At 40.6% G+C, this 17,055-nt stretch overlaps 1 protein-coding gene across 1 annotated transcript in view; it reads right to left on the reverse strand.

Moving 5' to 3' along the window:
- Positions 1–17,055, reverse strand: part of PLD5 (phospholipase D family member 5) — a 247,274-nt gene that overhangs the window by 27,842 nt on the left and 202,377 nt on the right. Inside the window, exons 6-7 of the mRNA XM_032803236.2 lie at positions 7,683–7,880; positions 1,749–1,888 (exon numbers count right to left, since the gene is read on the reverse strand). Coding sequence (XP_032659127.1) covers positions 1,749–1,888; positions 7,683–7,880 — 338 coding nt within the window. The remainder of the gene's footprint in view (positions 1–1,748; positions 1,889–7,682; positions 7,881–17,055) is intronic.

Raw genomic sequence — 17,055 nt, forward strand, 5'->3', positions numbered from 1 at the left:
CGAACAGGAAGTGCAGCTCTCTCAATTCCAAAGAAAAGAGGGAGCTATCAGAAAGCACTGCTTACCTAAACCAGAGAGAGAGGAAGAACTCTCAGTTTTAAGCAGAAGGAGCTGTCAACTTCTTACTTTTTAAAGCCCTGATTGTCAGCCTCTCCCGCATTCTGGGACCTCAGGCCTAGGACTATAGTAATCTCAAGAAGTTCCTGCTAGGGTTGGGGAAAGAAGAGGAAGAAGAGATACCCCAGAGCAGGGTCCCTATATTCTTTGGATGGGATGGGAGTTTGCTCACATGAGGGCTCTCTCTCTCCCCAACTGTCACTGTCCAGTTGCTGGGGAGTCGGTGAATTCTTACCCAAATGTGACAGCTATCTCTGTGGCACTATTCCTACTGTCCTTGGCCCAGAGCACTCAACATGGGTCTAGAGATCCCACTCTTGGACAAGGAGCAGGCCAGAAGTGAGAGAGTCTGGCAAGAAACCCAAAGGAGATGTCCAGCTCCCTTCTACCATCAATCTAGGGAGATTGCCAAAGAAACTCCTTTAATGGGAGGCTGGGAGGATAATGCCAGTTGGGAAGCTATGGCAATGCCTCAAGTTTAAAGCCAAGCTGCCAGTAAAACTGCAAGGGACTTCTCTGTGTAGATGGTCCTGTGTCTCAAGTGGATCTTCCCCTCAAATTCACATGGATCTCTGGATTAATTGGGCTAGGGGGACAGATCAGCTGGTTCCTCTATAAAACGGGGAAAATCCTTGCCTCCTCCATAACAGAGCAACACTCCAATTAAAGTTATAAAAGATTTATTCCATTTTAAACCACTAGTATAGCTTTAGACGTAACTTTCTCCAAAAATGTTTTTGTGGGTCTCAAATTTCTCACCTCCGGTTTTGGAAGAGTTACACATAACCCATTTTTTTCCCAATTACGCAAGGGTGAAAAAAGGCATAAATATAGATTTTCAAAAGAGCCTGCAGCCAAAAACTATCATTAAGGAACCTGAATTAAGTGGCCAGATTTCCAAAAGGCTCAGCTCTCAGCACCTGCCTTTGAGAGCAATGGGAGCTGCTGGATACTTGGTAGTTCTCAATTTAGCCATTTATTCAGCTCCAACTGGGGGAAGGGGGAACTGAATAATTTTATTAAGATTTGACTCCAGTTGTAGGTCCTGAGCACTTTTGAAAATCTAGGCCATAAGTACATTGTGCATAAACCTTTTTGACTTTTTTTTGCTATGAGCTAGCTATAATGTAATATGGCTGGAAGTGCAATCTGTGCTGAGTTTGAAAAGATCTGTTTTTTAAAATAAAATTATGACAGCTTCCATACTGTGTATTAGATCCTTCAATATGTTCTCTCTCTCTCTCACACACACAGATACTATCCAGTATTCATGTCAATGCCAATAGCCGTTGTAGCTAGGTGCTGAATACAGTAAGATAAGAAACAGAAGTGAGCTCTACTGTTGTTTTCCTGGGTCTCAGTCACTTGTAGATGGTCAGACTAGACACATTCTGATCTCCTTCCAATAGGGGGATCCACAGCTTAGAACCCAGAACTTAGAAATTCCATCGTAGGTCCCAATTCTGCTCCCAGTTAAGTCAATGGTAGAACTCACTGATTTCAATGAGAGCAGAATTGGGCCCTAAGAAATTGATCCATAACAATTAACTAAATGCCTGCTATTTATTTTCACCAGCAAGAGCTTTGTCTCATTACAGCAATGCACTAATACATTATGGACACTCACTAACCTTTTAGCATTTGTGTCAAAGACAATAGGAAGGTAATCCATGACAGCTATATAAACAAACTGTTTGGCGTCATCTATAACGCTGTAGATAGCTTCAATATCCAAGACTCTGTCTTTTGGACAAAAGAGTTTGGGAGAATTCTGTGAAGACAAAAAGTCAAATGTTACACTTAAAATAAAAGGAGAGGTGTTTCTTTGTCATCTCGAGGTGAGATTTGCAAATAAAATTACATAACTTAGTGGAGAATATTAACCACTGGTATGTTAAACTATACAGCTGTAATTTCAAAGGTACAGAGGGGGAATCAGATATCTAATTGCTCTTTGAGCATTACACAGAATTATAGCTGTAGAGGAAGATTTTCAAAGGGGTCAATCGTAAAAATAGCCGTTGCTATCAAAGTAGCTCTACTTGAGAGGAAGGTGTTACATGATACATCACAGAATTTTGCTTTAAAGATTCACAGTACTGGTTACATTACAAAGTAGTAGATGTATCCAGGCCACGACACTAACAGGGCACATCATTCATAAATATTATGAATTAGTGTTTATGACCTTAACCTATTTACTGTTTCATTCAAGGTAATAGATTGCTAAGAAAATCACAATTGGTGAAAGGTAGTGCTTGCTTCTCTGTAAGGATCTGACCTTTAAAACCTCCCTCATTCATGTTGTCTACAAATCATTCTCATCAGGCATTGGTTAGACAAGTGGTGAACATGCTAAACTCTTTATTTTGTTACCTCATCTTCCTACCTTCCCCACTCTCTTGGTCTGGTTTGTCCACATGTTGCATCTTGACAACTATTCTACTGTGGTCTCTCTGGTATAAAGGCTTTCTTCTTTATTTGTCAGTACAGTAACTAGCAGAATGGGGCCCTGATCCTTGACTGGTGTTCCTAAGTGTTATTTTAATAACAAAAAATACATAGAGTAATTAAGATCATTGGCAGTTCAGAGTGACCATGCTCTCCCAGGACTGAGCTCTGAATTCTCAGAAAAAGCAACTGCATTTTCTTTTGTCTCTCTCAGCCACTCAGGAAGACTGTACCGTTGCTAAGCAACTGTACCATGAGGATTCCTGAATGGAGAACCATTGATTTACTGTGATGTTCAGATCTTACACAGCAAGAAAGACTGGAAGACAAGAATTTTTAAGACAATAAATTTAGATTCAGGAAACAGGGTAAAAAGTAAAAAAATATAACTTAGGTGATTAATTTTTATTATCTAAATCTGTTTTCTCAGCATACTGTATACATAATTTGATTTATTCCAAAGTTAACAGACTATTCTCTCTCTAGAAATGCTCAGGGGTACAAGTTAACAGCAAAAAGACAAACTAGCTACACAATTCAGAGCTGCTGCACTCTCTCTTGGAAGCAGTTTGATAACTATTGTTGATTCAGAGGCATTTTGAATACAGGGTAAATTGGCAGAGTAAAGTTAATAGACTTGTCTCTCATGTTTATTTTCCACAGGAGGGGGTATAGAAGGGCAAGGGACTTGCTGGCCTTCCTATATTCCCATCATTGGCACAGTTGCAGAAAAAACATTATGAAACTATAACTAACATTCATGTCTTTGCACAGATATGAAATGCAAATTGTCCATTACGACATTTTTAACATGATTACAGGAGAGACATACAAATAAATTGCTGACCAACGGTAGTCATTAAAGATCCCAGAGCATTTATTTTCAGGATTAGGATTGCTGCCCTGGCCAAATTCCAGCTTGGATAACTAGATACTAATAGCAAACTTCTCTGTGCCCTTTCAACTGATTATAGAATTCTTCTGCAGTTCCTTTCCAAGGGTATGTCTATACTACCTGCCGGATTGGCGGGTAATGTTTGATGCATCGGGGATTGATTTATCACATCTCATCTGGATGCAATAAATCGATCCGCTAATTGATGCCTGTACTCCACCTCAGCAGGAGGAGTAAGCAGTGTCAATGGGGGAGGCGTGCTAGTCGACTTGCCGCCGTGAGGATGGCCAGGTAAGTCGAACTAAGAGACTTCGACTTCAGCTACACAAATAGCATAGCTGAAGTTGTGTATCTTAGTTCAACCCCCCCGCTAGTGTAGCTCAGGCCTTAGACACTTGAGCAATGCTGCCTGGTGTGAGAAATGATATATTCATAGATCATAGACTCTAGGACTGGAAGGGACCTTGAGAGGTCATCGAGTCCAGTCCCCTGCCCTCATGGCAGGACCAAATACTGTCTAGACCATCCCTGATAGACATTTATCTAACCTACTCTTAAATATCTCCAGAAGATGGAGATTCCAACCCAACTCCCTAGGCAATTTATTCAGTGCTTCTGACCCATACCCTGACAGCTGGAGGGAACTTTTCCAATGTCCCAATAAATCCCCCTTGCTGCAGTTGTCAAGCTCGATTTGCTTCTTTTCCTATCATTAAGAGCTAGCGTGAATCAAGTTTTCTCCCTTCCTGCCTGCGATGCACACCTTTTTATGAAACCCTGAAACACTGCTTAATCATGTCCCCATCTCAGTCTTCTCGGTGTTCCAAAGCCAATAAACACACCCAATTCTGTCTGCAGCCTTCCTTTCATAGGTCACTGTCTCTCAAGACCTTCTATCATTCCTCTTGTCTCTTCTCGACCCTCTCCAATTTCTCACAATCGTTTCTGATTACCTCTGTTCCTCTGGAACGGGAACACAATACTCCAGTAGAGGCTGTCCTAAGCCAGCCGAGTAGCTTTAGCAGCGGTCAAGAATGACTTCTCGTGTACTTGTTACAACACACACTGTTCATGCTATCCCAGAATGCTATCTTGTTTGCGTTTTTGCAATCAGTTCACACTGCTTGACTCATACTTTAGCCTTTGCGTTCCACTAGGTTCTCCTAGATCTCTTTCTTCCTATTACTCCTTCCTAAGGTATCTGATCTCGTCCCATTCTGTAGTGTGAAAACTGATTGTTCCTTCCTAAGGTGAGTAACTTGTGCATTTGTCTTTATGAACTTCATCCAGTTTACTTGCAGACCATGCCTCTCAATTTGTCCAGATATTTGATTTGGAACCCTGCTTTCTCCAAAGCAGTTGCAATCCCTCCCAGTTTGGTATTTCATCCGCAAACTCATAAGCGTACTTTCTATGCCAACATCTAAGTTGCTGATAAGATATTGACAGAGCCGGTCCCAAAACACACCCGTGATGGAACCCCCCTTTTATACCTTTCCAGCAGGATACGGGAGCCATTTAATAACCACTCTCTGAGTACGGTTATCCAGCCAGTTATTGCACCCGCCTTGTATAGCAGCCCCACTAAATTGTATTTTGCCTAGTTGATCGATAAGAATATCATGCGAGGACCGTATCAATGCCTTACTAAAGTCTTAGGTATACCAACATCCACCTCTTCCTCCTTATCCACAGCTTGTTATCCTATCAAAGAAAACTATCAGATTGTTGACATGATTTGTTCTTTACAAATCCATGCTGGCTATTCCCTATCACCTTACCACCTTCCAAGTGTTTGCAGATGATTTCTTTAATTACTTGTTCCATTATCTTCCCTGGCACAGAAGTTAAACTAACTTAAAATCCTGTTTTCAAGAAGGGACAAATCTGGTTTTGGAAACTGCATCTTTCTTTCCTTTTCATTCCCACTTCCTGAACAATCTTTTGGTATAGGAAATAAAGCAAACATGAGGAAAAGAAGATTTATCAGGAGAAACTGCAGCACAGTGGATGGGGGAGCAAAGGAAGATGAAGTGAGTGTAGAACTACCCTTCCATGGTTCAAGTCAGAACTAGATGATAAGTATCAATCAATATCAATTATGGGGCCTCATCAAGCAAACTGAAGCACAATATCCACTGTAGGTCTACCCTAGATCCCATTTTCTTCAGTGTATATGAGGCCTTTTGCAGAGGTCATTTGAAAACTGAGGACAGTTAGCTAGTGATATATAATTGCCGTGTAGGCCCTACACATTCAGTCTCCACCCAGGAGGAATGCTAGTATGATACAGCGGCTGGGTGCATTGGAGTGGATTTGCTCCTGGGAGAGGGGAGAGTCACTGGTGGGTTAAGTTTTGCAGAATGAGGATGTGCTCTCTTCTTTCATGCATGCATTTATCAAAAGGACTTGTTTGGAAATGGTTGGTGTCACTTTCACTCATGACCATGCTAAATGTGGTATGAAAGGTATCTTCCCCCCCACACTCCATTTGCTCAGGCTGCGTCATTCTTCACCCTATGATAACCTCATAATAGCAACACATTCTCTGTGACTACAGGCTCATTACTATATTCTCCTCCAAGAAAAGATTTCACCAAGACTCACCATTTGTTCAGAATGGGGCAGCAGGTTTGCAAATTGGTTTGAACAACTAAAATCATATTATACCCACTCTGCCTTCTGCTTATAAAGTCTCAGACTGACTAACTTGGTGGTGGTGTTTTTTCAAAATCCTTAATGGGGTAGGCCCTAGCTCTGTTTGAGATCTTCCTTAAGCATCTTCTCAATAGGTATATACGATCACATACCTTTCAGAGATTCAACCATTGCACATTAGGTGGATGGGGAATCATGCCTTTGCTGTGGGGAGTCCAAGAGCTCATTCTAGTCTTCCATCTCAGTCCATTTCTCCCCATTAAAAAACAGCTTTTTAGTATGCTGGGCCTTTTTACTTTCTCCTATTCACTCCCCCCCACACCACTACCATTGGTACTGGGCATTCTCAACCAGTTTTAGTTGTTTCAATATTGGAGATTTTAAAATGATCTATAAATAAAAGTTTCTGTTGTTCTATAGCACTCTGGATGCATTCATGGGGATGAGGAAGACTGCTATGTTAATCAGATGATTATGATAATTAATTAACCAAAAGTCACATTGCAAAAAAATAGATACTGGGCTCTAATTTTAGTAAAAATATAACAGGATTTGGACTAGCTATAATTAAAATATTAGACACAAAATTAATCCATTTAGCTACAAATTGTTTGCTAAGCTGAAACGTACAGGTAATAAGTTAGCCACATGAGGGCTCTCCTGTTGTTCCTTGACTATAAATATTGAGAATTACAGTACAAGGAAAGAGTAACAATACAAAACTTAATTTTCAAAGCTCTACATTTATGATAGTGCTCTACATATAGTTAAAATGCCGTGAAAATCAGAGTGAATTTACTATTCTTTGCGTCCACGTAATATGAAAAGTGGGAGAAAAAACTATGAATGTCTCCACATTTGGTTACAGATTTTCCCCATAAACAACACACCTATTGAAATGGTTATTTTCTCCCCTGATGAGAAAGTGATCCAGTCTGTCAGCAACCATAGATTTCCCTTGTACTTCTGTCTTGTACAGTTGGTAACTATGGTACTTTCTCTGTAGCTCAGTTTCAGTCACTGCCATGACTCTCAATTTCAACAGCTTATGTTGGTGAATGAAAAGTACTGGTGTGTATATTCTTAAGTTAGGCCACATTTCAGAGAAGCACTTAAGCATGTGCTTAAGTTCTATTATTTCTCAAGCACTTAAGTGCTTTCCTAAATAGAAATACTTCTAGGGTGCTAAAAACCTAAAAGTGGAACAGTTATACCTACAGAAGATTGGGTACCCAGAGTGCTGAAGCACATGTAGTGACGACTCTTTCAGCAGTGAGCTGCTGTCAGGGAGTAAGCAGCATCATGGTAGCTATTCACATGTTCTGTCAACATGTGTTCTGTCTTTTTTTGTGTGTGAAGAGACATGTGATATTTGACATTTATGGTATTAAACACCAGACTAATGCAATGTCTCTATTCAGTTATGCAGTAAAGGCAACGTTGTAATAGGAGGTTCAACTGAAGCCAAATTTCTCGGTCCCAATAAAACTCAAATGTTAAATAATATTCCCCTCTCCTTCACTTAAACAGGCAAAGAACAGACATTCTCTTAAGAACTCACCGACACAAAGACTTCTGATTTTGTCTCATTCAGCTGCAGCGTCAGTTTATTTTGTGTATCATACACGCCATACAATCTCTTAGACCAACTTGGAGGCACTTTATTCTTGTATTTTAATGAGCTATACAAGGCAAATATCCTTTGTAAATCCAGGACAAGGCAGCTGCAGTTGTACACAATGACACCAAGCTCTTTCATCTGTGAAATTAAAGTTCATAACATTAACAGGGTATTGGCTGACACATGAATCTTTAGAAATATACAGTATGCACATAAAATACATTTTTCATATGTATATCTCAGGGGTCGGCAACCTTTCAGAAGTGCTGTGCCGAGTCTTCATTTATTCACTCTAATTTAAGGTTTTGTGTCCCAGTAATACATTTTAACATTTTTAGAAGGTCTCTTTCTATAAGTCTATAATATATAACTAAACAATTGTTGTATGTCAAGTAAATAATGTTTTTAAAATGTTTAAGAAGCTTCATTAAAATTAAATTAAAATGCAGAGCCCCCTGGACCAGTGGGCAGGACCTAGGCAGTGTGAGTGCCGCTGAAAATCAGTTTGTGCGCCGCCTTTGGCACGCGTGCCATAGGTTACCTACCCCTGGTATATCCTGTATCTGTAGAGAAATATACACCAGACAAGAACAGTGGAGAACATTACCAACAATGGTATGTTAAAGGATAATACATAAACTACATGACTAATACTAAAGTCTTGATTCAGACAAAAAGATGACAGTGTGAAAAAGTTCAATGTATTTTTTTCTGAATTGTGCACCATAACAAAATATAATGAACCAACAAAGAAACGTCTGATGAATGACGTCTACTTGTTACAGAAATGCCCTCCAGTCTGAGATTATGTATAAAGGCTATTTCTTCCTTAGGGGTTACTTTAGAGCTGCTCCTCTTACAGTTTGTTTGTTTTTGCTTGTTTACAATAATAGCATTCATGATCTTCATTTCATTTCTGGGGTGGCTGAGAGGAACAACAAAACCTAACACCCTGATAGAAAACTACAAGAATAAACCTGATGAATGAAAATGTACATTTCCCAGACCCTATTCTGGAAAAAATCACATACAGGGGGAGCATCAGGCCTCAACATGTTGCACTCCAAAAATAAGTTATTAGTCAGCTTCAACATACAAACATTACTTAATCAAATTGTGTAAACAACAAGACTTAGACAGCTTTTAACTTAATTCAGAAAGAAATGGAAAATTTCATAATTCTATGAACACACACAAACACGGCACTAGCATTTTAGAATTTAGACTGTATTATAACAGTTCATTTTGTTGGACACAAACAACAACAATTTGGTCTCAGTATGGAGAAAGAAATTATTCTAAACTGCAGCACATGTTCTAGTCAAATAATCTTTGGCATAATAACTATACCCTGATCCTCTGTGTCTACTTGCCTGTACGTTTGAGATTTCTCCTGCCTTCTGTTTTATCTCAATGTTTTTTTACAATCTGAAATTATAGTAGCTATACATAATTATTTTCTAACCCCGCTTTTGTGCTGCCAGTGCTGTTTTCTTTTTAACCTCCATTATACGGTACATCAGGACTGTGTGACTTAACCAACTTTTCATGACTACTTCTCGATTCTGTCTCAGTGATATGGTTACAATTTTCCTTCGTCTGTATTCGTGGTAATTGCTTTCTCTGTCCTTTATTTTACCAATACTCTCTTTACTATTCCACTCTGTACCCTCTTCCCATTAATGGCAAGGACATAATTATGTCCTAAGAATACAGCTCAATTTGTCAGGCTTGGAGCCATTGTAATGATTTCTCTGGCAGGGAACTGGAAGAGAAAAGTTCTGTTTCTTTCCATCTACCAGGGACTACCCCAACTGCATGGTCCGGCAGAATGAACATGATGACGGGTGACAGTGACCAATTTTCTACAAATAGTTTTTGTAGCTTATGTTCTATAAAATGGAAAAATAGGAAACCATCCAAGTCATTGAGGGTGTGTCTATATTGGAAGTAAAGGTGTGACTGTAGCAGTAGTAGCACAGGTAACAAGAACAATGTAGACATGGCAGCATTGACCTCAGAAAGGGCTAGAAACCAGAGCACATCCGCAGGCACCCCAGAAGGGTTGCTAGCCCATGGTGAAGCCTGTGCTGCCATGTCTATTCTACTACTGTTACCTATGCTAGCTAGATTAAAGCTAGCAGGGAAATGGCTATCTGCACTACTATCTTCACTTGCACTGTAGACATCCTCTCGGTGACAAGACAAAAGCTGCTCTGTGATAGAGTGGATCTGCTAATCACTCAGTCATGCCAGTGATAACCAATCAATTTCCAGATTGGAGCTGAACCATTTCAAGAGTGCATGCTTGTTTTTTTTAACATTATTTAAAACTTGATTAGATTTTAGAAGACAATTATGAGCAATCCCTGTTTGTATGCAATCAAGCAGCCAGCCTTCTCCTTTCTTCATCTGCAATCAAAGAATCCTTTCCTATGACAGAAACATCTTCCTCTACATTGAGTCTATTTTTACAGCTATGTGCAGAATATTCTGTGGTGAGGAAAGGCTGCTTTTTTCTCCATTAATTACAAAGCCCATGATCCTACAGGCATTTCAGGGCATGGGCAGTGAGGATATCTGCCAATGACAGACTCTGCACGAAGGATTATGTTGCCCAACTAAGGGGAAAATACTCCCTTCTTATATTGTGAAGGCTGCTATTGTTATAGACACAACTTTTTAAAAATTGTTTAAGAGGAGAAGTAGAAAGATAGGGGTTTATATTGAAAGAATAATTATCTGAGGATTACCCTGTGACTTGCTCTGACTAGAACATGCAGCCAAGCATCATCTTAGAGATTTCTCCTGCCCTGATAAAATCCTCCAGGGTGACAGCTGATAGGCCAAGCAGTGTTGATTCACCCAGAGTTTTGGAAGATACTTATATCCTAATGAAAACCCCACTAAAGAACAGACTAGAGAACTCACACCATAAAGAAAAAAAAAGTCTGAAGGAAGTAAATCTTCTGAAATGAAAACAAGAGTGACCAGTGGTGGGTGTAGCAGGAATCTCTAGGACCCTCCTTGAGTAATCATTTTAATAAAATAGGTTCAAACTCCTGTTTGCTCAAAGAAATGAATGTCCCAGCCATGAAAGCGACGGACACATCTTGCAAGGTGTTTATTACCATTAGCTCCAAGTGTACGGGGAGCTGAACACACTGGGCATCTTCCAGGATAACACCCGCAACATTTATTTATTGCACTGAAGAAAACCTTTTAGCAAATTCATATGACCTTATAGACCCTGGCCTTTTAGAAACATTGTTGTGCATAACTTCCACTATGTTTGAAGCTAGATCACATTGCAAATGGATGACTGAAGCAGAAGCAGAACACCACCACAGCAGGTTAATACAAAAACCAAATGCAAGCTATATAGAGTGTAATACAAGCCATTAGATCATGATAAATCAATTACTAAGGTCTATAATGACCTAAGCTCCTTGGCAACTTGTAAATAAGAAATCATATAATAATAAAAATATTTAAATGCCACTCTAGAACTAAATGGAATTAATCCAGTTTGAAAACACTTGCATATGGACGACACAATTCATTTTAGTGCACTGACTCTGTATTTATTGCATACTCTGAAGTCCTCTTTCAAATTGAAATAACTCTGCTGTGAAGTGAGTTAGTCCAGGCTACTGTTTGTGTGCACACAATGCTGTTGCAAACTACTTTGGGAATCCTCCAACTGCTACCCCCACACTGCTTTGTGGGTGACGATCACTGACCTGTCTGTTTACCTGTGTGTCCTCCCTTGCTCTGGGGTCAAATTGACTGGATGCCTCCTCCCCAGTGTATAAACTGTCTCTCAGCCAGATTTTCTCCATTTGCTCCTGGATTCCAGTTTATCACAATAGCTGCGATAAGTCTTCAGAAACCCTACAACATGCCTCGAGCAGCTGCTTGCAGGCACACTGAGATCTCATCACTATCTAGGGAGAGGCATTGGTGCAGGAAGCTCCTGCAGCCAGCCACTGGAATAAAAATCTTTTGTGGGCATTGATAGACAGATGTCCACAAGACATCTTCAGGATGCTGAACGGTGCTGGATAAAGAGCAAACAGCTCAGGAGCACCTACATTAAATACAGCCCAAGCAGCCTCTGTGTATTTGAGATTGCCAGCATAGTCCATGGATATTGTTGGGTTCATGCTGACCAACAGCAATTAGAAAATGGTGTTAGCCTATACAGAAAGGAAGCATAGGGCAGAGAGAGATGAATCACGGGATTTTTAAAAAAATCTGAACTATCCTCACTTCCACTATGCATAGTGAGAAAAATCCCAGAAATGCACACTGCTCAGCACAGGATAACCTCCAAGAATGCTGCGCCTGCGGTTTGCAGCAAACCACCATTGTGTGTATGCAATAATGTGCATCGACATAGGGCATGCTGTCCCATGTGCACATTTTTCCTGTGGTTTGTGTACTGTATGTTACCTGGCACAGAACAAAAATTAAAGCCCCACATAGAAAAGCCCCATGTTTCCAGGATGTTTTAACTAGGACTATACAGAATGGTTTCTATGCAACAGCTCATTACAAAACCTGCAGAACACATAGGAAGTTCTTGTCCCATTGTAGGCACAGATACCATGCTAATAGGGGCCTGTAGTAATAATAAATAATAATGTGGGAGGAAAGGGAAGTTTGCATTAATAGGAATTACAGAACCTGCATCACTCACCAACATATTGATAGGAGGATCGATTCCATAAAGCCAAATTTGTTTCCTTGTAAAATATTCTTCTTAATAAGATTACTGGATTACTGTGGCAGTCTCCGCTATAACAGGATTACAGAAGAGAGTGGTTCTCATCACAAATCCACCATGTATAATATCTTATTCACAGATCCATCTTCTTGATGTAAAATACAAGAAGGTGTCAAGACTGTGAAGAGGCAAAGAGAGCTCCAGCATAACCTTTTCTTAGGTTTTACCGCTGGTAATTTCTACAGATTTTAGTTTCCTGCAAACTATTAAAGAGTATTTTAGCTAACACTTAGCTGGCATTTCACATCTCTGGGAGTGTCCTGAGGTAAAAACTAACATACATATACTCAATATCTGTCCACTTGGCTTACCAACATGAGTGTGTGCAGTGCAGATGTTCCTCACCACTTTATATTAAAGAAAAACTAAAACAAAACTAAGCAATAAGCCAAAAAGGAATCAAGTCTAACACTTTGCTGCCTCTCTTTCATAACTCTTCCCTTTTACTACTGTTGGCAAACACTGATTAGAAAAAATGAGTACAAATCACACACAGCAGTAGAGGCTGCCTATCCTCTCAGTCAGTGAGTAAAACAAAGGAAAAAGAGACAGTGACCAGGTCATAGTATCTGGGACTGAGTAAACAGGAGATCTCATTTTGTATTTTTTCCCACCCACAGAGCAGTACAAAATATAAGGCTTAACCCATGAGTCTTTTTATTCTGGAAACTGGTAAAATTCTACAAAAGTGGAATAAAGGAATGCAAAAATATCTTAATTTTTAAGAATATTGATGATTAAATGGTTTACTTTCATCTTGATATTCCTGCACAACAAACTATTTCCTAAAAATATCTTTTTAAATAAGTGAATGTTTCAATGCTTTCTTCTACACTATAATTGCATATACTCCACATTGAATCATCTTACGATAACTACACACAAATAGAAACATCTTCTACTCTAGTCTCAGAATCTGCATTGATCTTTTCTGGGATTTTCCAGCGCTCAGATTATTTTGCTATGCTAGTTTTTCTCAGGGAGTTTTTTCTATACCAGATACATATTATTCTTTAGCATGTGCAGTATTTCAGGAATAAATGAGCCCAGTGCTGCAGCACCATTCAAGTTGTGAATTTTAGTCACAAAAAGATTAACAAAACTACACAGATATTCATAATAATTATACAAATGTACATCGTTTAAGCCCCACCACCAAAAAGAACAAATTCTTGCCTGCCCCCACCCTCCTCATGGGGGGAGGGATAGCTCAGTGGTTTGAGCATTGGCCTGCTAAACCCAGGGTAGTGAGTTCAATCCTTAAGGGGGCCACTTAGAGATCTGGGGCAAAATCCATACTTGGTCCTGCTAGTGAAAGCAGGGGGCTGGACTCAATAACCTTTCGGGATCCCTTCTAGCTCTATAAGATAGGTGTATATCTCCCAGGAGCCTAGACTAGCTTGAAAAACACTTTTTAAATCTTTTAAGAAGCACTGAGATCTCTCCTTCTATCCAAATGAATGTATTTACCAGTACCATATCTTTAGAAAAACTGTCCAAATAAGCAAAGAATATACTGACAACATACATGCCAATATTATGCATATGTTCAAAGATCATTATCAAGGTTACGAAGTCAAGCACTCAAAAGACAGGTAATGCCAGAATTCAGGTTGCCTGTGCAACCTTAGTTTGACCCTCTTATGTGTATGCTTTATGATGGTGTCTTTAATTGCATGATCACATACTATTTTTTCCACAGGTCTATTGGCCTTATTCAGTGTACATAATGGACTGTGCTCATTGAATGAGCAACTATGCAATATTTTTTCTCCTTGTTCTTCAGTGTGTGGCTTGTGGCAAATGGCCAATGCTATCATGGTGGGTCCCACACTTTTCCTTGGTGTGATGAGTCAGGGTGCTGCCCCTTGCCCCTATTCTTGGAAGTTGATGGCTCTGCTAGTGCCCTCGTGCAAGAGAGAAGGGGAGCAGGGAAGGGACCCGGGTCTGCCCGCTGTTCCGGGTTCCAGCCCCTTCAGCTTCTCGGGCTTCTTACCCTCTTTTCCCGTGGGCAGGGTTTCCATTCCCATGTACTCTGATGAAAACAGTACTCCTTCAGACTACAGCTGGAGCACCCACGGGGAAAAATTAGTGGGTGTTCTGCACACACCAGCAGCCAAGCTTCCCCCCTCCTTGCCTTGCCTCCTTCTCCTCCCCAAACACGCCACCTCCCTGCTCCTCCCTCTCCCTCCCAGCACTTCCCACCGCCTAACAGCTGTTTGGCAGCACTTAGGACTTTCTGGGAGGGAGGCAGAGGAGCGGGGATGCAGCGCATTCAAGGGAGGAGGCAAAGAAGAGATAGGCCAGGGGCGGGGACTTGGGGGAAGGGGTGGAATAGGGAGGGGGTAAGGGCAGGGAAGGGTCGGTGTGGGGGTTGAGCGCTCACAGGGACCAGGGGAAGTCGGCGCCTATGGTTAGCTCTCCTTCCATCCTCCTGTCTGACTGAAGCAGGGTTTTTTTATCAGGTGTCTGGCAGGGCCTTAATTGGCTCCAGGTGCTTTAATTAACCTCTCCTCAGTCCACAGGGAATAAGGCCCTGATCATCCTGGGGCTTATATACCACTCATCTAACACTCTGTTGCTGCCCTCTGTCCCTGCTGTACCACAGGCTACAGGCCTTATTTACTAAACACTATTCAAACCTTGCTCTGAAAACAGAATTATTGATTTCCTTGTGGTATTTTTTAATTGAAAGTCTTCACTACAGTGTCTCACGGTTTCACAAATGTTAATAAAATTTAACTTCATAGCACCCAACCCGCTGGTATCCTAAGGAACAAGAGAATACTGCAACAAGCTGGCATCAATCTCAGCCTATTTGCAATGGAGCAAATCTTCATAAAAGTGTGCCAGTTTATTCCAAAGGCACAAGAATTCAAATGCCCTGTTTACATTTCATTTATGGATATCAAGGCTGCATCTGACTCTGTTGACAGGGAATCTCTTTGGCTGATCTTGAAACCTGCAGGCCTCCCTGACTAGTTCCACAGAATGTTCCATCTCCTATTAGGTGACACCTCAAGCTGCATTCTTGTAAATAGGAAAAAATTGTTTTCTTCTGAATTAGGTCAGGTGTTCAACAAGGATGCACTGCCGGCCCAAAACATGCCAATACCATCATAGACTATGTACTTGGCCAGACACTAAGTAAATGCATTTTAGGCATACACCTTAATGATAAGAACTTCCCTGATGACATAGCACTAGTTGCTGAATCAATAGATGAGCTAGTTGTGACACTTGAAGCCCTGGAAAGCTCACTGGCAAAAGTCAGTCTAAAAATTAATTGAGGAAAAATTCTTCTGGTTGGCTACTTTGAACATGCTGGGGGCTCTAACATCTTAGTGGAAGACCATTCAGCTGAGATTGCTGGTGATTTTATTTACCTCCGCTCTGTTGTTGGTAGCATGGGACATCAAGAAAGAACTTGAAACCAGCACTACAAAAGTGTCATCAGTAATGAAGAAGAATGTCTTTCAGAAACCAAATGCCCTGATAAGTAAAGAGATGAAGCTGAAGATACATAATGGTTTGGTGTTCAGTGTTCTGACATATGGGACTGAAACATGGCCTCTCACTGTCAAGATTGAAAATCAGTTGTACACCATTCAGACTATGACACTCTGTACCTCAAAGTAGCACCCTGGAACCCCCATGTTCACCACTGTCACATCTTTATGATATGTTTTGTACAAAGTATGCCTTGTGAGGTATGATTTTAAAAGTCAATCTGTTGAACATTAATATCCTGTTGAACTGCATGTGCTATCATTGTATGTAAAGCTTTGGAGCATTAATATACGTGTTACTGATGCTCACAGTTAATCTTTCAGTTGCAACAAAGGACCAGCCAGATGTGCTGATGGCCCATTAAAGGAAATCCACCCTCCCAAGGCCATTCAAGAGACTTTTCAGAGAGATCACATATGCAATGGAGACTGCTTGACCAGTGCGGACTGCCTGATTCCAAGTCCCAGCAAAGATCTTTCCAGCAAGCTAGAAAAGAATATAAAAGAGGGGACATAACACCAGAGTAAGTAACCAACCAGCTCTGATCTCTATGCGTGCTACTTATAATAATTTAAAATCTATCTTTCTATAGTTAATAAACCTGTTTTATATTATACCTAAAACAGTGTGTTTTGGTTGAAGTGCTTGGTAAATCTCAGTTCAGTTTACAAAGACTAGCATGTGCCCATTCCACACTGAGGGAGTGACTAACTACTTAATGATCTTAAACTGGCCAGGCTTCTGACCAGTGCAAGATGGTACAGTTCTGGGGTGCAAGGTTGGGAAGTTGGAGGGAATTAGCTGGAGCCTCTCTACTGATGGTTCACGAGCGGCTGGGAGATCATTCATATAACACAGCTGGGTGTACCCCTGCCTGTGGATGTCTGTGTAAGTGCAGTACCTATCAAAGGTTTGTAGCTTGACATCAGTATCACAGTGTGAGAGGCAGCAAGGGTGACCAGATTACCCAATTTTATAGGGACAGTCCCGATTTTTGGGTCTTTTTCTTATATA

This window comes from Chelonoidis abingdonii, chromosome 3 (assembly GCF_003597395.2).
Source record: "Chelonoidis abingdonii isolate Lonesome George chromosome 3, CheloAbing_2.0, whole genome shotgun sequence".
NCBI classification, from domain to species: domain Eukaryota; kingdom Metazoa; phylum Chordata; order Testudines; family Testudinidae; genus Chelonoidis; species Chelonoidis abingdonii.